The sequence below is a fragment of the Trachurus japonicus genome, chromosome 4 (assembly GCF_045865225.1).
Source record: "Trachurus japonicus isolate A0001 chromosome 4, Traja_1.0".
Classification (NCBI taxonomy): domain Eukaryota; kingdom Metazoa; phylum Chordata; class Actinopteri; order Carangiformes; family Carangidae; genus Trachurus; species Trachurus japonicus.
The window spans coordinates 13537187-13558626 of record NC_140910.1 but is presented as its reverse complement, the minus strand read 5'-3'; the positions used below and the strand labels follow the sequence as shown (position 1 = coordinate 13558626).

The following is a 21440-nucleotide window of genomic DNA, read 5'->3' as shown; positions in this document are numbered from 1 at the left end:
AGAGCTGAGAAGAGACAGTGAATCTCTCTAACTGATGTCCGCCCACCTGTCCGCTCTGTATTCTCTGCCCCTTATTTAACTATATAGGTGTCGGTGTAGTTAATCGTCACATTTCCAGAGGCTCCTCCACCAGAGCACATAACCGCACAGTGGTCGGCTGCCCAGCAACTTGTTTACAGTAGGAGGGTGTATCAAACATTTCTGACTGGTTTGACCTTAAGAGTCACAGATGGCAGTTTGAGTGCGAACCCGTAAAATATTGTGCCAAGAGTTCAGTTTGGATTCTAACAAGGATTCATAAGTGCTAATTATCCACTAGATTATCTTTTCAATGACAATCTTTCCATCCCAGAACCCCAAAGTATGGACAGGCAGTATCTGTTTGAGAGACCTGAGCACAAACATTACCCTCCTCCCGCTCCACTCTCTGTATAAATTCACAACAGCTCCTCTCATCTTACACGATAATATATACATATATACATGTATATTATCATGTAAAAAATCTGAAAATACTTTCAAAACACCTCTATCATTCTCTCACTCTCCAAGTGGCATTTGCAAAGGGAAAAAGGTATTAGGACTGAGGTCATTGATTGCATTAAAAAAATAATAAAGAGCTCACATTAGTGTCTGAGGGTGTGCTAATAAAAAGATCAACATAAGTGCCATGTTTTGTGCTCTGTACGCAAGCATTTGTAGGTGCATGGCGGCAGACACTGAATGTTAGCGCATGATTCACACAGTTTAAAAAACCCTGTCTGCTTGTGAGTTTGATCATGGTCCCTTTAAACAGTTTGTTCATGTTACAAAACTGCAAAATATGGGCACTACCAAAAAAAAAAAAGGTAAATGAAACAAAAAACTGTGATTCGAATGACAACTGAAACAGGCATCTTTACTGCAAACCTCCACAAAGTGGGTGAGGATTTTTAGTATGTACATTCTATATCAAGCCTAGGGCTGTGCTGCACGGTAAAGGGAAAAGGGGGTACATTCAAAAATAGCTTACAGGAACTGTGAGAACGATAAATGTCAAATTTATATTATAAAGGAATTCAGCTTGAGAGGTTTAAGGTCTCCTCATAGAAAAATATCTTTAATGTAGGCTTCTACGTTTTTCTTGTCTTTGACTCCCTAAAAAACGAGGTAACATGCACTGAGCACCCAGAAGGAGATCCTGTGGTGTTACATTGGAGCTGAAAGGACTGCCTCGCGAGGCAGCGTAAGCTACTCCACAAGGTTGGGAGTTCAGAGGTGAGAGGAGTGTGTCCTAAAGTGTAGCGTGCAGGATTGTCATTGAGCTGCTGGTAGATTTTGCCTCAGCTGGTTGCCACTTTTTTTAAAATCTCCCCCTCCCTAAACCTCAGTGTTTCTATTTGAATCAAGCTATTTAGCTACGTGGCGCTAGCCCTCCGTGGAGTCTGGGAAGGTGATTTCACTGCCGAAAACCTCCCTATACAGGGGGGGGAACGTGTACGCTGTCTCAGGGTGAACAAGACGGAAAAACTCCAGTTTGTCGATATGAAGGTTGCAAATTGACTTCATGACAGGAAGCTTCGACACCATCTAGATAAGACATAAAAAAGAAGGCATTAAAAAATGGATAAATCAATGAATTAATACAATGTGTAAATGAATCATTATAACAGTTATTTTCACCAAACTGGCATAGCAGTGCAGCAGCAGCTGTACCTTAGCTAGTTTGTCTTCTGACGCGCCCTCTTTTTGTAGGCAGCGCTGCAGAGCCACGTAGACTTTGTCCTGCAACTTCTGTATCTTCTGGACGTCTGTGAGCCAGGGTCGGTCTGGAGGAAATAAGCATGACAAAATGTTATCATCAAGATTGTCATGCCGCCAGTGTTAAACTGCACCTGGTAAGATTTACATGTTATGTCTAGGTGCAGAATAATAGCAAAATGCATTTGTTGTCCTATGAACTTTTGGAAGATGATTTATTTGCTTAACTTAATCCCTTTATTTTCTTTAGGCAATGGTAATTAATTTACAGAGATATTAATCTTTCTTCTTGAGGAGTGAGCTATTTGATGCCAAATATCACACCCTAACCCTAACTGTTGTTTGACTTGTTATATGTTGACACATTGGTATATTCATGCTTTGGAAAATGGCCAAACTCTTGCTGGCACTGAAGCAGTATCTATGTCTCCAATAGTCTCTGAAATGTGACTTATTAAATGGGGTCAAATTGTCCATAAAATGTTAATAAACCAGTTTGAAAGCACAGGGATGATGAGGTCTACTTATGTCACTCTGTCCTTGTCATGAGGGTTTATCATTCCCAATACCTATCGGTAGCAAACTACTATGCTGTCTAATTGCAGTGGCAATTAGCCCTGCTATTGATGTTAGTTGACAACATATCATCCAGGTCTGACAGTCATCTGACGAGTGTCAAACAAGTGCCATAAACCTTCAGTATTGCTTGCAGACTACAACGAGAAAGAATCTGTGGCACGGCTGAGAAAGAACTTGAGATGAGTTTATCTAGTTTGACAAATACCTGGTGAGAGCAGCACAGCAGCACTGAAAAGAGCCATCTCTTCCTCTGACATCTGTATACGGCTCAGGCTTTTGGCCAAGTCAAACACTGCATTCACAAGGTCGTCACAGCCTAGGTAGAAGAAAAAGAAAGAGTAAGATCATCAAAAACAGAAACTCTGATGATACTGACAGAAACAAAAATTCATGCTCAAATCCACTGTTCAGCATGTTTTCATGTTGATACATTTGATTCCCACGAGAGAAACAACAACAGTGAACATGTTACTCACCGAGAGCTTTGAAAAGCTGAGCAGTGGCAAACTTTCCATCAAAGAGCAATGTGTTGTTGATGGGATTGTAAGCCCTACACATGCGGATCAGAAGAACATCCATGCAGCCTGTGGAGAAATGCAAAAAAAAAAAAAAAGCTTAGCAACATATACATGTCTAAATAGTTGTGGGTCTGATGCCGTGAGAGTCTCTAAACTTTAAAAAAAAATCCTTACTAGATATTCAAATAGGCTGCGATCACCAACACATTGTGTAACTGAGAACTGGCTTTTATGTGTAACACACAATGTACAGGAACAGTAAAATATGACCTAATTTTCTATCCCAATGTGCAACCTACTTTGTAAAGACTTCTGTTTTGCCCTAAATAATAAAGACAGCTACACAAAAATATGACAACAACGTAGCTACTTCTTCCATCAAGTGGCAGGAGGAAGACCTCCTTTATGTGTAGTGCTGGTTGGACCTGCCCTGTCTCCATCATGCAGAGAAAACCAGACTTTAATGACAAGATAATTATAAATATCTTCAAGGGTAAACTGTGAAGGGGAATTTTCACCTGCACAATTAAAGTCCCCTTCTGGTGTTCACAACTTTTGAGATATTTCTGGCTCTATTATCTAATTAGGCTGATAAACACCATGTGAAAAAGAATTCAGCGTATGTGCCCTTGTTTCGTCCATCCCCACAAAAATGAGGAAGAATAAGATTGCTGCGAATGTTTGGACTGATTTATTGTCTCAGTTGTCACTGTTAACTTTAACTTAATTTAGTTCCAATACATAAAGTAGATCAGGCCCGAGGCTAATGTATGTAACAAGGTCAGCCTCTTTTTCAAAACAGAACTGTGCACCCCTTCAAGTCACTCTCCGCGCATGTGATATTTGAACTCGGTGAACTCGGCTACCACTTGAGGGGGGCATGCTTTTCATATGACAACAGTTATCTTTGTCACAGCTAGTGTGCAAACTCATAAACGTACACACAGCAGGCTGTCTGTCTTGCTAGTGGCAGCACATCTCTTTTTAAAAACAGCTCCTGACTGTTATGTTGCTAAACACAATGTGGGGAACAACGCAGGGAGTGTGGATATTGGTGTCATGCTCTGACCTGCTTTGAGGAGGATAATCTGATCGTTCTGACACAGGTCCATGAATCCAGAGATGCGCTTGGCGAACTCTACCACATACTGGATGGCGTTGGTGATGTGGATTGCACATTGTTGCCACATCACCTCAGCTGACTGAAAAAGAAAGCAGAAAGGCTTTTGTGAGAATTGCAACACCTGAGAAGCATCGCACAAACTGTATTCAATGGTTGATTGTTGACTCCTATTTAGATATCAAGGATTGTCTAGTTGTGTGATCTGATTTCAGTTAAGGACGTCTTGGCCTACAGCATGTTTGACTATGGCCTTGGCAAGTAAGACAGAAGGGATTTACAAATCTCATTGTTTAGAATTAAGTATAGGGAAAGTGGGAGCACTTCTCCATTTGTTTTAAGTAACTACGTTCCAGGATTTCATTGTTGATTTCCATACAAGGTTAAAAACTGACAACAATCCTCTATCAGACTTTGTTATGTCAACAGCAGCCATGTCAAGCCAAACTTAGGTGACAAAATAAAAAGTTATTTGTCAATAGATTAAGACTGAAATTCATGACACATTTTGCTGACACTATATTCAAACAGCAAGGTCAATAATAAGCGATTTTCTGTGTGTAAATGAGGATGTGCCATCAAATGCTTGCAGGTGGATATTAAAATGTTGCATTTACCTTGGTCTGGTATGAGCGCGTCTCTTCGGGGCTATACAGGGTCCACGCCATTCTCTTTAGCTCTTCTGTGCTGTACTGGCTCGTCTCAATATGGGACTTGACCACACTCTGGGTTATACGCTCTAAACAGGGGAAAACATTTGTCATTTCTCAGTAAAATTCACTTCTTGACTTATTTCATGACAACAATACTAAATGGCTTTATGGTGCATTTCCTGGAGCAAATGACAAGTGAAATCTTTCCACCGTCATAGCTGTTGTTACTGTAAAGTGATTTATGGTTTGAGCTTTCCTACCTATCTCAAGAAGGGAGCAGCCCCCGGGCAGCGGGTTCAGGATAGCATGTGAGAAGAGTCCAGAGTCATGCAATAGCTGGTACTCGTGCTTGATGCTGTGGTTGCTGTCTACAAAATCCAAGTTGGTCTGTTCTGGTGAACTCTGGGAGGACGAGCTGCTGCCTCCGCTGCCCCCCAGCATGTCCAGGTTACAGTACTCTCCACCAGCATCCTCTGGGGTCAACGGCAGGTCGAAAAGCAGGCCCTCTGGCAGCGTGGTGATGTCATCCAGATCGCTGAGCGCAGTGTTGGAGCCTCTTCTGTAGGGGCGGCCGAGGTCGGCCATGTCACTGTTCTCCTCATGGGCACCGATGCCTGCACACTCTTGGGACTGTTGATGCTTCTGAACCTCTGCATACAGGCTGTCGCGCTGTTTTTTTGACATTCTGCCAAATTTAACCGCTGCAACGAGATGATGTAAGGACAAAAATGAAACATTCAAGAAGGCAGGGGCTCAGTGTCAAACAAGGTTACACATGACTCATTCGTTCTGACAGGCAAAAAGCAGAGGTGGAAACGGAGTTAATTAGATCTAGATAGTGCGGTAGAACTCACCATCACGGCTCATGCCCAGAGCGAGACATTTCTGCAACCTGCAGTGCTGACAGCGGTTACGGTTGGTCCGGTCAATTAGACAGTTCCTCTGTCGTGAGCAGGAGTATATTGCGTTGTTCTGTTGGCTGCGACGGAAGAAACCCTGCAGGCAAAGAGACAGACAATGTGAGCAACACTATATCTACTGCAGGTTGCAGATGACTGAGTATGTTAAAGCTTTGGTTTAATGTTGGTTTGACAACTCACCTTGCAGCCTTCACAGGTGATGACACCATAGTGAATCCCTGATGATTTGTCCCCACATATTTTACAAGGTATCACTTCTATTTGAGCTGGAGAGAGAGAAGAATGATAAAAAAAAAAAATGAAATAAATTTATTACATAATACAAAACAAGTGTTTTTTTTAAATTATGCAGTTAGTTACCTAACATATATTATATTTTTTTAATGGAAGAGAATATTGTTAAATACTAATGGCTGTCATTTAATAATAACACTTTTCTTTCGTTTTCATTTGTTATTTCGAAAATATTAATTGGTTCCAGCTTCTCCCATTTAAAAATGTGGTGCTTTTCTCTCTTCAACATTATTCTGAAAGAAATATTCTCAAATTTGAAGAATTGTTGGCTTAAAAAAATTAAGTAAAATAAAATAATTCACCAGTAATAAGAACAATCATTAGTGAATCATTAGCCCCACAGCCCTGCACTGATGCACAGCATGTGAGGACATCTGTTAACTAGCCATATGAACATAAATAGAAAACCCATTGTCCAAAAGCACTGCGAAGAAAGAGCTGTTTCTTTAACGCAAACTGTATTAGAAACAGTCATACATGGCATATAATATGGTGCAGGAGATACAAGAATGCAGTTAATTTCGTGAGTCAAATGTCATCTGTGCAAGTATAAGCTTTAAAATGGAGTTAATAATACTGATACATTTGTGATAATGTGAAAGCAGTTTGGAGAAATGTGTCAATAATAGCACAAAGAAAACTGTGTACATTATACACCTTGTGTTGTGTTTGTGGCAGCCTGAGCCTTCTTACTCAGGAACAGCCTGTTCTTTTCATTATGTTGTTTATCTAAGTAGCTGGGCCTCCTCAAGCCCAGAATAGCAGGTCAATTGCATTAGCTGAGGCCCGGGGTTATAAAGTTTCGCGTCTCCCTCTCCCTCTCGCTCGCTCTGCCACACCTCATCCAGGATGAACAAAATGTCAGCAGGTTAACAAAGACATACTGCTGTGCTGAACCGTCTAAGCCATACAACTGTAACCCAAAAAACAACCGCAACCCGCTGTTACCATGAGGACCGTCTGCAAGATTTGATTTGGCTTGGGCTGCAGGGTGTGCTAAACAATCTCTAAACCACTTTTGTTGGATCACACAGGGTATTAGGTAACCTGTAAATCGCTGCAAAGGCTTTAACCGGCCTTCACAGCTCTTCGCAGAAAATTGCTGTTTCCTAAAGCCTTTTTTTCTATAAAGTGCTCACAACTAATCACATGAGTCACTCAGTGTGGAGAGGGACTTGCGTCACACAGAGGGAAAACAAAAGACGATAGTGACTGGCATTGCCCTGAAAATCATGACTACAGAAAAAAAATCTACATATGTCTAAATATTGCCTTTGAAAACAGACTTTCTGTGTAGGGCAGGTGACGTGTGCGAGTGTCTTGGTCGGGTAGAATTCCTGCTAGACAACGAAATGAAACTGAGGGATATAAATAAATAAAGGGCAATGGAAAAAAAATCTCTTTCTCCATTGCTCCCTTTATCGCTCCCCCTCCGGAGCCTCACCCCCGCCCTTCAGCCTGTTATATAACCGCCGTCTGGCCGCATTCCACGAACACACTCATTCAAAGGTGGTTGTCTTGGCAACCGCTGTGACGATCCTCCCTCGCCCTCTTGTGCTCTCATTGGCTGCCGAGCGCGAGGGCTTTGTCTGTGACTCGCCGCCTCACCTGCCAGTCAGCTGAGCGGCGCAGTCAAGGCCCGGGAAGCAGGAGCTGCTCCACTGACACAGTTTCCCATTCAGTGAAGTGGGGGGAGGCGCTTGTGGTGGCAGGCAGCGCTCACAAGGAACACAATCTGGTTTCTTGCAAGTTTTAAGGTGGAACCGAATGTGACTCAGACTGTAAGTAAAGGGAGGGTGGAGGCCTCCGCTTGCCTTTGAAATCAAACCAAGGTGAGGTTTGATTACTAAGAGATGGATGGCCAGTTGAAACTGACAGGGTCAAACTGCCACACTGGAAAATATTTACAACTTGCTCAACATCTGGAAATATTTTCAAAAAACCTCTAGTACAGTAGGCTGCAGAAGGACGAGCAGACGAAGCTAATAGTAGCTCTCAGCTTGTTGCAGCATGTCAAGTATTTGAGTGAAATTTCAGCTGTGTTTGAGCTCAACCATAAATCTATTTTTACTCTGCTGCAGTTGGCTGCCCAGAGATTCCTCCTGTCGTTCTGGTCTATTAGCAAATAAATGTTGCGCAAATCATAACATTGAACTTAACCATACACACTGTTTATTGTAAATTATACTGGCTTCAGATAGTGACAACAGTCTAGTCTGTGAGCACTATTTTCTGGCTTTCACTGCAAAATGAGTGCAAAATTTGGCTCATTTACTGTAATCCGAGTTCATTTGGTGTATTTTCCTGAACCTGTCTTGTCGTCTACGGAACATGCTGCTCTTACGCAAACAAGCAAAACATCACCTCTGTTTTCTGTTAAGGCTTGAAAAAGCATATTTGTTTAAACCAAACAATCCCCGCTTTTTTAGAAAGCTGAAAATTTGGAATTATAAACTAAGCTTTGGAGAATAGAAACTTTACAATAGCTGTATAATTGAAGTTGAATTGAAATAAATACTCAGTGAATGATAAGCAGGCTTTTGACAAAACATCAATTTGAAGTATTTTTCTTGAGCAGTAGAGCTGCCAAATAGAGGATGAATACATCTGCATAATGATTATCATCTCACATTTAGTGTTAACTGATTTTAAAGTCCTCTCTGTGTGAGTGTGTTGGTGTGTCAGTGCGACTGTTCGTCAGCACTTTTCCTCATCAGTGCTGTAAGACTTTGCTCTCTCATCCCAGCTAATCAAACAGAGTCCAAGGTCCTATTTATCTTGCGCTTTACATCTACCTCACATAGCTACTGTATACTTAACCTACATTGGAGAGGGCTTCTGGGGCCTCAATGGGAGGAATGAGATATATGGTATTGTGTAATATACTGTAAGGCTTTGTGTGATCAGATTTGGCAGTTTGGCAGTATTATGTATTAAATGGACAGCCATGTCCTCTGCCTGTGACTCTCTCTATGCATATCTCCCAATGCATGGCCTCTACTACCACCTGTTTTCTATACAGCTATAGTATGTGGACAGTAATGACTGTTTTTTCTCTTCCACTCCTCCCACTGACCTACCTACTGAACACCGATCACATAATATGGCCTGACATTAACCCTTAACTCAGTGCCGATTCATGTAATTACAAAGCAGATGCAGTAGTGGAATGAACGGTATCCTTGTAAACCACGTCCATTGCTCTTAATGCAAGGCCATGTTGTCATATTTTGCAATGCAGTAGATTAAAACTGAATAGGATCTGTGTTTTTTGTGCTCTGAAATGTTTCAGCTATATTTGCAGGAGCCAGCAATGTCATAATATGTACACTATGCACAAAGTGGCAAATGAGGGACACACATGGCTACAGAAAGTGTAATTCTTTAAACATACACTTTCATTTAATAGATTAATTTAATGTGGTGTGTATTTCCTTGTGACTATCATTATGTCTTTGGTGCATGTTCTCTTCTATTTCTATTTGCACACACCCTAAATAGGAGGTTGCCAGCACAGTGACAAGGTGATTATTCCAGTGATAAACTACACAAATATGGTAATTGGGTGACTTGATGTGTACCTGTATGGTGACTATAATTTTCTCAGCCCATAAATAATGTCAACTCTTCTACAGACTTACACCTTTCCACATTTCCCCGTAATGAATATTCCCACACTGAGCAGCAGTGCTCTACCTGCCAACAGATGCGGCCTTGCACTGTGTACCTGTGTGAAGCCCTCCTCCACTGATCAGAAAAGATAAAGTGCATGAGTTTGATCATGCTGTATGTGCAGCGTCAAGCCAAAAACCACGCTAAGGAACTCAGTTCACAGCATGTAATTCTGCTCGCTGCTCAAACCCACAGGAACAAATTTAGGACCTTGCTGAAGGAATCACAGACGCCTTGACTCAAAATCTCTTTACGTCTCTAGCTGTCACTTATCCTTATACATACTTGGAAAATAGATATGAACTATCAAAACAGCTTCGCCTTATGATACCGCTAAGCTTAAACAAATCTTGGAAAGCTATGTATTTTTTTCAAGTAACTGCTGTTTACCTTTTATCCTGCAAAATTAAATCGTCAAAAGATTTTAATAAAGAGCTATGGCAGCATGGGTATTTTGACATGTTGCTTGCATACTGACATGCAGGCTGGCTGAAGAGTTAGATAAGAGAGGTGGAATCTTAGCATGCAGTTGACAGAGAGAAAGGGCACCATGACACATACTGTAACTCACTGTGAACTTCCCCAAGGCTGAACACTCAACAGATAGTGGCTTTGAGCCTGAGCTCAGCACAGCAGTGTCCTAAGAGAGAACAGTGTGGCCTTTTTATCTTTACTGCAACTGTACCTTTGATCCTGATGCTAACTAAGCTCCATACAGTCTTATATAGTCTTCACAAGTGCACACTGCTGGAATCAGACGGAGCTTTATTAAGTTAAGTTAAGATTCCTTCATTTGTCCCACAGTGGGGAAATGTACATTTGTGCAGCAGCAGCAGCAGCAAATAGCAACAGTATAAAAGATTGTGTTGCAGCACACCTTATAGTGTAATAGTGACCCAAGAGTTTAAACACTGCTTGTGCTTTTCACAGTCCAGCCTATTTTACTTTTTCCCATTTTTACAATAAACACAGCTGACAACTGGCGATGACATTGTAAACCATGTGCGTTTTTCTCAAAATGTAACTGACAAGCTGCGCTTCACTGGAGTGACATACACTCTGGTTGATGTAAGTAACCTTAGCTGACAGAGGAAACTGAGCTTAACTGACCCCTGCTGTGCTTTCATGGTTAAATGTGGGCTTGCTGTGCCCATATCCTGCTTGTCACAGCGGTGCATGACTTCATGATACAACAAAAACAAGTAATTTTGTCTCTTAATTATTGTGAGTGGAGCTACACATCAATAAACTCTTAATAAATATGCATCTGTCACAGCAGTAGTAATTAAGTAATAAATAGCAGCATGCATCTTGTTATGCACAGAGATCAGGATTTTCCTGTTTAGCAAATATCTCCAGCAACTCACAGGGAAACATTAGCCACTGTCAACTCATTTAAATGATCAACATTGTCTCATCAGTAATGACGACAGACCATGCCCCTCCACCCATCCACGCACACACACTGGCTGTAATCCTCAATGACAGAACTAGGTCAATGGAGCACCTCCCCCCTTCCCCTCACCCCCCCTCCGGCCGCCATAATGCCGATGCTGAAAACAAAAACACGCTGGAAGATGAATTGACTGAACAACACCATGAAACAAACCATCATTGCTTCAGACAACTTTAAAACAATGTGCGCCACAGAGAATAACTTCGGAAACGTCCCCAATGAAATTTTTCAAACTCGTATTTTTGTCACACAAAAGTGATATAAACTGTGATATTAAAAAAAGCCTACTAGAGAATAAAATCTGCAGTAAAAATCCATGGGAACTGACTACTTTTCAAACGTTAGGACTTCCTGCCAACAGATTTTCGTGCGGGCTGACAGCCCGTGAATCACTCCGCTCACTCCCTCCCTTACCAGACTCTTACATAAGTGGGATCGCTCACCGGCGAAATAAAGTAACCGCAGCTGCAACGCATTCCTCCCTTCACAGGCGAAAAACAAATAAATGCAGAGAGAAGCCTTGCAGATTACAAATAACCTGAACACACACATGAATAAAAATGTATGGTAGTTTAATTTGTGCTATAATTGAAAAAAAAAATCCACTTTTTTAATCCTGTCATGTGTCTATTTAGATTAAACATTCTGTAAACAATGTTCAAGGTCCACAGGTTGACGTGTTTATTATATTTTAAAGGCTGGGAAAAGATTAATATTTCCCACTAATGCAGGCAATGCAGTCTAGTGTTTATTTCAGTGCGCACATTCAGACTACGCACTACGCACTCTGTTTGAAAGTCCCTTCATTACAGCAAACGCAGCTGAAAAGTTTGCATTTTAAAACAGCAGACGCGCTTGGACGTCAAAAATACGTTAAAACAAATGTGATTATTGCCATTAACTCACCTCTCATGGCGGCGGTGAAGTCTAACCAACTCTTCCAGTCATACAACTCCAGGTGGAGACGAAGCCAAGAGGCAATGAGAGCGACGCGCACTTATTTGCTCCAAACCGGAGCAGCTGAAAACTGTAACAGCAAATCCTCATAGAGGTTTTTCTACCTCTTCTTCGCAAACGCCGACCTTAAAAAATATTTTTTAAAGAAGGCAAGCTTGTTCTGTATTATTTACTCTCTGTCCACTCCGCGCAGTCTCAGACGGGCTGTTGCGATAAACCACCTGTAAAATAATGAACCGGCGGCTCTGCTCCTCCTAGCTCTTTCCTGCTCTGTCGCTCGCTGTAACCTGGTTTCTTTCGGCGCGTGGACTACACATGATCCTCACCCCGCGGTCCGCCCGCCTCGTGCCCCGTGAGCTGACGCGCGCGCGCACCACCCTCCGCGCGCTTTAAGGAGGCTCTCGCGTGCGTGGGAAAGTGTGGCAGTGTGTCAGTTCAGACGGCGAGCCACCCAGCGTGGGAACTATTTAATAACAGGCGCACAGTTTTAATTCTTAGCAGACCCCTCTTGACTTTAATAAGCAGCAGGGAATGTTTAAAAAAAAAAAAAAAAAAAATCTTTTTCAAAAATTGGGTTTATTTTTACTTTTAAATACTATTAAAAAAAAAAAATCAGAGAAGAGCTCCCACTTGAAAACAAATCTGATTGTATGTTTACATTAAAGAACCATTTGAGAGCATTTCATCCACAAACCTATAAACCAACCATTTTATCAATAAACTTTCTTTTCTTTTCTGTGCTGTTTATTTTTATTATTATATTTTAATAAAAAAAAATGCATTTATGCAAGTGCAAGCACACAAGCATATCCCTGTGCCTAAAACAGATTTTTGTTACATGCAGAAATGAATGTGAGACAAAAGGCATACACACATTTATTTAACAATCAATGAGCCTATATATGGTTGTATTTGATTTTATAAAGTGGTCAGGGTAATGATAACCATAACACCTCTGTATCTTAATTACTTTTATTACCTTTGGTCTGTTATATCTCACAATATATTACTTTACCATGTACTGTAGCACAGATAATGAATGTGCACAGACAATGAAAGCGCTGTTTGAGTTTAATATTATGTCATGTTAAAGGTACAGGCCTGCTTTTGTGCATTCAGACAAACATGAAATGAGAATCAATTTCAACAGACCAATGCTCTGGTCAGAAATACAGTCTTCCCTTATTAAGTAATATCAGCTAAATTTGCTGTGGTGATTTGTTTTTTTGTGAATTAAATTGCTGTTGTGTCCTCAGCTTTCCCTTAGTTACTAACTCTGTATTATATCACCGGATTAACAAACACTAATCTTGGTAGAGGAATTAAATGTTACCACAGGCTCTGCTGTGCTGTGCTTTGCTCTCTCTTTCTCTCTCTCTCTCTCTCTCGCTCTCTCTCTCTCTCTCTCTATCTGTATATCTGTCCGGCTGTGATCATCAGGTTCATCTTTATTCCCGTTGTCTCTCCTTTAAATGTGTGTGTGCAGACACACCCTTCACAACACAGACCAAACCCATTAAAAACACTGGCGATGAAATCAATTGATTTGCAGGCGTGGGTAAGATGACGAATGTATCATGTAACTTAGGCACAGTTATGAAATGAGGAGAAGGGAGAGATTATGGTTAAGTAGGTTAGTGGAGCAACACACAACTTTCACACCCCTCCCTTACTTGTCTTTGTGCTGTGCATGCGTGGTGAGTCTCTCCCTGTGTTTCTGTCTTTTTCTGCTGCGAACGCTTTTGTCCTGAATCATTCCTAAGTCACAGATCATCACACTCTTACGCAGTCTGCGCAATGGCCCAATCTCTCTCTATTGTTCCCTTGTGTTTGTGGGTGTTTAATCTACACTTTTCTAAACTTTCTATAAATTGTGCAAAAAAAACAAAAACAAACAAACATACAAACACTGAGCATAAATGCAAATAATGTATTGCTTTTCCTGAATGCACAGTTTAAAAACACAATGCTGGGAAAAGTGCTGTAAGAGTGTTTTGCTTTTTCATATTCAGTGGCTGTAAACTTCCTTTTCCTCCCATTTAAGCGGTTTTGTCAGTCTGATGGTTTCCTTCCGCGTCTGCTGCCGTCTTTCTCGGGATACATTATGTCCCTGAGCATGTCCTTCTGTCGCCATGAAGCAGTCACACATCCATCCGGTGTTCGCCTGCAACATCACTGACCTCCTAACCCTGAATCTTACGTAACCATGGCAATACCCAAATTAGAACATGGAGCATGGAAAGAGGGAGGCGCTTAGAGCCTCACATACAGGCACGTAGCTCCCAACCAGATTTCCAGATTAAGACAGATGGAATAAACCCGCCTGTCACTGTATGCGCGTACGTGTGTGTGTGTGTGTGTGTGTACTCTATGTATGCTGGGACAGACATACAGTACACTAAAGAAGAAATCAAAACGCCTCCATTCCCTAAAGCGGACATATTGACAGCTGGAAGTGTTTTCTGCACGTTCAAAGTGCGGAGCATGAATGCAGTGACAATTTAATAGCTCACACTGGCCTCTGTCCCACAGCACATAAAGCCCAGTATACTGAGAGGATTATTTTAGGATCCAAGCTCTGGCTTCCATAATCCTCTCTTCTCTCCTCTCCCTCATCCTGCTAAACCCTCTCTCTTCTCCTCTTTCAAATGCCCTCTAATCTCTCCCACTTCATCTCTCTGTGTGGCTGTAATCTGGTTTGTACCTATCTTTCACCTGCACCGGGTTCACATCAATAGGTCAGTGTGCCAAACTCTAGGGTGCCTCTTCCTTCATCTCCTGTTACACTAAGCCATATCATTCCTGTCCCTGCCGCAACCAGAGGGAAGTCCTTCACCAGATGCAGATGTATGAAGACACAGTATTGACCTTGTGACTAGCAGGTGACAATAATATTTTCATAAGGTTTATTTAGGAGCTGCTCTGAGGATTTCTCTTGTGCAAAATTTAAAAGTGCCTGCCTCAAATGGGCGATTATTTTTTTAATTTATTGATGTGACAATTTCTTTTTAATTTAAGGTCCAGACCCACACTTTCATGGTGTTTCTGGTATCACAGTCTTCCTCAGCAGTGAATACCAACATCTTACTAACTCTGTGATGCAGCTAGAAAACCCACCAGTGCTCCTCAAACGAGACTATTGTTGGAGGTTGTTTACATGTTCAAGAAATACGTCTGGCTCCCATTTCTACACTGTATTTAAAATGTGGCTATACACTATAATTACTGCTGCTGATGTCTGAGCGGCAATCTCTGAGGTCTCGGGTTACAGGGCTTGTTAATGTCACTTCAGTGGTGGACCGATTACGTTTGTGGCCGTCTCGTTCGTGCAGCTGATGACAACCAAGAGTCTACACTACAGGCAAGTCACATCACGATACAAACAGGCACGCAATGACAACACTAATAAGCTGCTGTTTAGCATGGTCACCATCTTACTAACAAACGATGGAATCAGTCAAATCATTACAATTCATTCAGTCATGGTGGACATGAACGTCTGTACCAAATTCCTCACGATCATGGAGGCTTTTCACAGAAAATGAACTGAACTGAACTGTTGACCTCATGGTGGCACCAGAGGGGAAAAAGAAAGGGGGCGCAAATATGGGTGGAATTCATCCTCTGGAGACAATGAATGTTTCTAAAAATAACCCACAGAAATCCATCTGTCAGTTGTTGATGTATTTTAGTCCTGACTACAGTGGTGGTCAAATCGACATGCCCTCATTCTCTCGTTTAAATTAACCTTTAACTGCACTCATGCTGCTGCTTCAGTTTGCTCCTTGCCTAAAACCTCATCAGCTGGAGTCATGCCTGTAAACTGCATGTGACATCGGTAGCTTGCCTCTAATGAGCTGAACAAACAAACAGCAAACTGGATCTGCCCTTCACTTCTTGGTATTTGTCCTCCGTCAGCAGCTGCTGATACCAGATATGACTGAATTTACTGCCCTCAGGTGTGCATTAGCTTCACATCCTGTCATCAGGCATCATGCTGTTTATTTGGTCTTGACGGGTATTATTTAAATGATAGACATCCAATTAAATATGACATTTACCATGGTGTATCTGTCCGCGCTGCTTCCGCACGCAGTGTTGGTCCTGTCGTCTGTCGATATTACTCTGACTTCATCTAGATAATATTGCATCTGACAGTCATGATGGGAAGGAGCAACTACAGGCATTTTGCAGAGCTGCGACATGGGTTTGATAAAAGGATAGAGACATAAACATCAATTTAGACAGCCTAATAGATAATACTGGGACCCAGAGGAGATTATAGCAGAGATTATGTCTGTGAGATAAAAAAACAAAACAAAAAAAAAACAGATCTTAGAGGAATATTAAATAAGAATGCATCTGGACTGGGGACAGGAATCTACTGGCACTCATATTCATCTGTTGGGGTTGATATATGAGGCTGTGATGAAATTCGGTGTGACACACAGGCAAAACTACTGCTAATTCAGTGTTTCTATTTTATAACAACTGGCACAGTCACAGGATTGTCTACTGCTGACTCCAGATTTGATTATAAATAAGTCCCTTCATTTCCACTGTCTTCTTTGAGCAAACATGAAGGGACCAAAGGCAGTTGTGAGAGGCCTGGCCATTCATTACCTCACCCCCCCCCCCCCATCTGCTGTTATTTTTTCCCATCCCTTCCATCGTTGCTAATTAAGTGCTAATCCTCGCCACATTTCTATGGTTACAGTGCATATTTGCAAGACCGGAGTCATCATTCTTTCTTGCATACAAGTAAATGAATGAAAACATATGTTAACTGAAGATAAATAACTGAACACACAATATCCTTGCATGTCTGGACATGCCTTTATGTGTGTCCAGAGTCTGAGGCCATCACATACCATCCATAAAAGTACTTTGAAGGCTCATGAGTGTTACACAATGTTTATATAATCGAGTGCAACCCATAGTTGCTTTACACATTTTTCCCTCCCTACTCTGAATTTTATCCACAAACAGTTTACTAGCCTCAGTTTCTATAGCAGAAAAGAGTAGAGCGATGCCAGACTGAAGGTCAATGGATGAATCATATAGCCATGTTACAGTCACGCATACAGTTACAGAGACACATAAATGTATGTGTGTGTGTGTGTGTGTGAGTCTGTGTGCATGCTATATGGAAATTCATTACAGATTCTCAGAAAAAAGAAGATAAGTGCATGTGAACATGAACATGACTTATTGTGTCTCCACTTCAACAGTCTGCTTCTAGTTAATGCAAAAATCTCTATATGATCATATCAATGACCAAACTGACAATGCAAAAAGATGTTCATATTTCAGAACGGTGCTCTGCTCAATTAGCGATTTGGGATCAGTTTGCATTCAGCTTTTAATTTAAAGGTAGAATCTGTAGGATTTTCCTAAAAAACAAAATATAGACTTATACAAAATAAATAATAATAATAATACTGCTAAATCATCACATATGGGCTTCTACTCGTGTGGTGGTGACAGTGTCTACAGAGCTCTACCTCTCTGCCTGTGTTTTGATGTTTTGGTGTAGTCGGGACGTTTCTGGGTGGGAGCCGTGTTTTCCCCCCAGCCAAAGACAGAGCGCAGGTGAAGTTGGTTGTGCGACACCGTGGGCTTGCATAAAATATAGCGACTGAACGCCATCAAACCAGGAGAAATGGCGGATACACAGGGCCGGATAAATACATTTCTGTGCCCTGGGCAACAAGGCTCAAGGGCCCACCCCAAGAAATTATCACAAAGTCGCTGTCATGATCAAGAGCATATATTTCTATACTAACAAATCAGGCCTTGTGTGTGTTTCTCTTCTATAACACACATTCTACATTTCAGAGTTTCAATGTCTTTCCACATACGGGCTTCCTTCTCCTTTCAAACGGGGCAGAGCTCCATAGGAATGAGTAGACGAGACACAGGCACAACGCTGGAGCAGGTCCACGGAGCTGTGCGCCGCAGACGCACATGAAAAAACCTTAAGTGTGTCGCACTGAATGTGCGCTGCTACGGTTCTACCCAAAAAGCTCTGAGAGAAAAAAAAAAGGGTCACCACCAAGATTTTCCCTGCTGAGCGCTGTGAACGACAAACTTCATAGGGTCTGTATAAAAAGTGAACACTGGGAGCCGAAAAAACATGTCTGGTGGACATTTGACTGTGTTTTCAACATAATCGAACATAATCTTTCGACTCTGCCCAGGAGCCAGGTCCCTGTACAGGTCCTGTGCCCCTGGACAAGTGCCCCGTTGCCCATACAGTTAATCCGGCCCAGCGCTTACACACATACCAGCGAAGAAACGAAAATACAGTCCGAGTGAGCGTCGGGCCCATACTGGCAATGGGAGCCTTGTGGACTACCGTGATGAGTAGGAGGGAAGCACCGCAAGCGCCGCTGGGCTCAGTGCCTATGGTGTGGTGTGGGCTGCTGTTGGGCCTGTGGGAGTGGGCTGGGGCTAAGTGTGGATATGGGTCCCCATATTTGTAGTTATTATTGAACTGACAGATGAAGCAAACTAAAGGAGGCAGGATTGTAGTGGGAGTTCTGGGTGTCAGGTGTGGACTATGTGGCAATGGCACATGTTTTACATGGCTCATAGGTCAGGAAGGGGGGCCCTTTACCAGAATTTTTCTCAGGGCCCCAGAAAGGTTAGGACTGGCACTGGTCTGACTAATCACCTTGGTCAACATGTCCTTTTTGTTAATCAAAGTGTTGGGTTCTTAGTGCAAGGCCTGCAGTAGGCCTAAGTCTGAGACCTTTGAGACGGCTTACTAAATAATTACATGATTCTGCATTGGACAGTATCATTGTCAGTTTATCACAAATACTTTGTTGATATGCATAGGGTGATTTTGGGTTGGGGGGGGGCCTGTAAAAGACACTGCACACCACTGATTGTGTTCATTGTTTTTTTCCCCCATATAGATAAAAAAAAACAAGTACAAAAACAAGAAATCATCTGAGCAAGAAAGATAAGCACAGCAGTGCACTGCACAGTGACAATAAGGAGAAACAGAGTGAAAGAAACAGTAAGCCAGTCCATGTCCCAACAATCAGAAGATGATACTGAAAGGAGATCTGCTGTTTCCAGCACTTGCTTCCATGACAACAGCCGTGCAGGGCCCCCGACCCCGTGGCTTGTCTGTAATGAATCATCTGCCCTGAAGGTGAGGTAACACCCACAAATGCACACATATGTGCATGCAAAGACTCACACAGCAGGCGCGTGGCAGGATCCACGTACACACTACATGGGCACACATACTCACATGCACACACACTCACACACAGCCATGTTCTCCTCTCATGCGAGATTGGCTTTCAGAGAGTGGCTGTTTATCTTTAACAGAGGTGGAGTCAGAAAAAAGAAAACACATGCTTGTTTACATCAAGGGGATTGTTTTTCAACTGCAGCCTGTTGCTGAAAAGAGAAGTGGCTTGTACTGGATTCAACTACACTAACACTGATTAATGACCAACTCTGATTATTGGTTTTCAGACACACCTGGAATTTGTGCTCATGTATGCATGTATGTGTGTTCCCACATGTGTACTAACTTATCCTTGTGACACACAGGCATGCTTGTATGTATCTTGGGAAAAAAAGGGGGAAAAAATTCCCTCGACAGCTGCTCTGATGAAGAAGACTGAGTGTGTATGATGACGGTCAAACCTTTCAAGAAGAAGCTGAAGGAGCAGCCACAATACTCTGACTGTCTTACATTTAGAAAACATAAGCCTTTGATGTCTGTAATGGCTGAGTGATCAAAAAGAGTAGAGTTTCTAATGTCAAACATGCGTCAAATACACTTGAGGCTGTTCTGTGCCCTTTGCCTCTGGCAATCGGAGTGTTTGAAAAACCATATATTACTTAAGTGCTGTTTAGGGTCGACCTGGGGCCCCATCTATCTCTTTCTCCATTCCTAGCTCACACTCCCAAACTGCCTGCCTCTGTACAGACAGAGACTGAGAGATAGAGCCCTATCCAAAGCACACGTTTTCCTCCCTATCTGCTAAATATGAATATAATCATGCAATCATATTTTGCTTGTATGATGATAATTCAAGGCACCAAGGTCATAAATACAAAAGCAAAATATATGACCCAGATGTCCTGGTAAACACTCAGACCAAACTGTTATTTTAATACAGTTACTACAGGCATTAGCTATCAAGAAATGCTGTTTATTTATATTCAGTAATTAGGATTTTGGTCCTTATTGATTTGGTGACACACTTGGTTCCAGCAAACACCTTTTGAAGAGCTGCACTGTCGAGAATACAACAGAGGGAAATCTGATGTATTTGTTCAGAATGTCTAAATGGTGAACTAAAATGACCTGATTCATCTGTAACTTTGTAAGAGGTTTGCATTTCTGTGTCATTTTTTATAATATACTTCATCGTTTAAATTACAATAGAAGCTCTCATGCTTTTTCATTGCTTTTCCTCCAGAGCAGACAAACAACTGAATGAACAAACATCTTGTCTCTCCGGGCTTCAGAGGTGCCGTAGGTTATTAGATTATTTTGTTTGGTTACTCCGATCAGTTTAAAACAGTCTTAGGAGAGACGCTCAGCAGGAGAGACAGTCTTTTGTTTGTATACAGCATGTCCCCTTCTTCCCTCTCAGGGTTTATTAGAGTCATGTGGGGAGGATTGTTTTGAATAATCACCCACTGTGAAACTACGACCCCTGGTGATTAGAAGTGTGGAAGCACCTCAGACTCCTCGTACTCCTTACCTAATAGACATGAGCCCGGCCCTTCGGCACAGCTGCTTTCTGCATGAAATGTAAATGAGAGCTCATAAAGCTCAGTGGTTATAATGAGAACATTATAATTCTGTTCATGTGTGTTTGGGAACTCAGGCATTAATATTCTCTCTAAGCCAGATTAATCAGTTGAACTCACACAATTAAAGTAGCTCCTGTTATGCAACTGCTCTAGTGGAGAGAGCTTGGTGCAGGGATTTACAGGTTGCTTTGTGCCCTGTGGCATCTTTGTCATACAATGATCTTAACATTTGATTTTGCCACTTAACTCAAACCCAAACAGGTACTGGTAGCATGAGTTGATGTGTGACACTTTGCATGATTGTTCAAAACCTTCAGTCTACAAAACAAGTTAATCGTGGAAGCAGCCTAATTCCTGTCTTCTCTATAGGAGATGAAGGAGAAAATATGTGCAGTAAAACCTTACGGGCACAGATGCTGTTCTGAATGTAAACCAAAGGTTAGTCCCACCCCTAAAAAAAAAAAAAGGAGAACGGGAACCAAGTGCAGAGTGATTGACACATTTTTAAAGTGTGACTGAATAAGTATTTTAAGTTCTGTAGGCTTATCTCTGCAAAACAGAAAGAAGTTGCGGCTTTTATGCATAAATTAAGGTAAATGAACTCCATTTTACAGTGAATTTGTCCACTGTGCTTTAAAATATGTTATTCATCCATGCACACGCACACACAGTGTCAGAGATGCTATGCAATGCACGTGCCTATCATTTCTTTCTGATGTGTATGTTTCCGTTAATTAT

At 41.8% G+C, this 21440-nt stretch overlaps 1 protein-coding gene across 2 annotated transcripts; it reads right to left on the bottom strand.

Annotated features, from left to right (window-relative positions):
• Positions 1 to 1347: 1347 nt before the first annotated feature.
• On the bottom strand, positions 1348 to 12198 carry rorca (RAR-related orphan receptor C a). Of its 2 annotated transcripts, none has more exons than XM_085774095.1 (10): positions 11859 to 12198; positions 5711 to 5796; positions 5465 to 5606; positions 4871 to 5311; positions 4575 to 4696; positions 3907 to 4039; positions 2796 to 2903; positions 2525 to 2635; positions 1696 to 1808; positions 1348 to 1569 (listed from the first exon to the last, which is right to left on the bottom strand). In XM_085774095.1, the coding sequence occupies exons 1-10, from the start codon at positions 11863 to 11865 to the stop codon at positions 1408 to 1410; spliced, it is 1425 nt and encodes a 474-aa protein (XP_085630221.1). In that variant the 5' UTR covers positions 11866 to 12198; the 3' UTR covers positions 1348 to 1407. The 2 variants fall into 2 exon arrangements, with proteins under 2 accessions (XP_085630221.1, XP_085630222.1); XM_085774096.1 differs by having other exon boundaries at positions 2525 to 2639; positions 2800 to 2903; positions 11859 to 12123.
• Positions 12199 to 21440: the final 9242 nt, after the last annotated feature.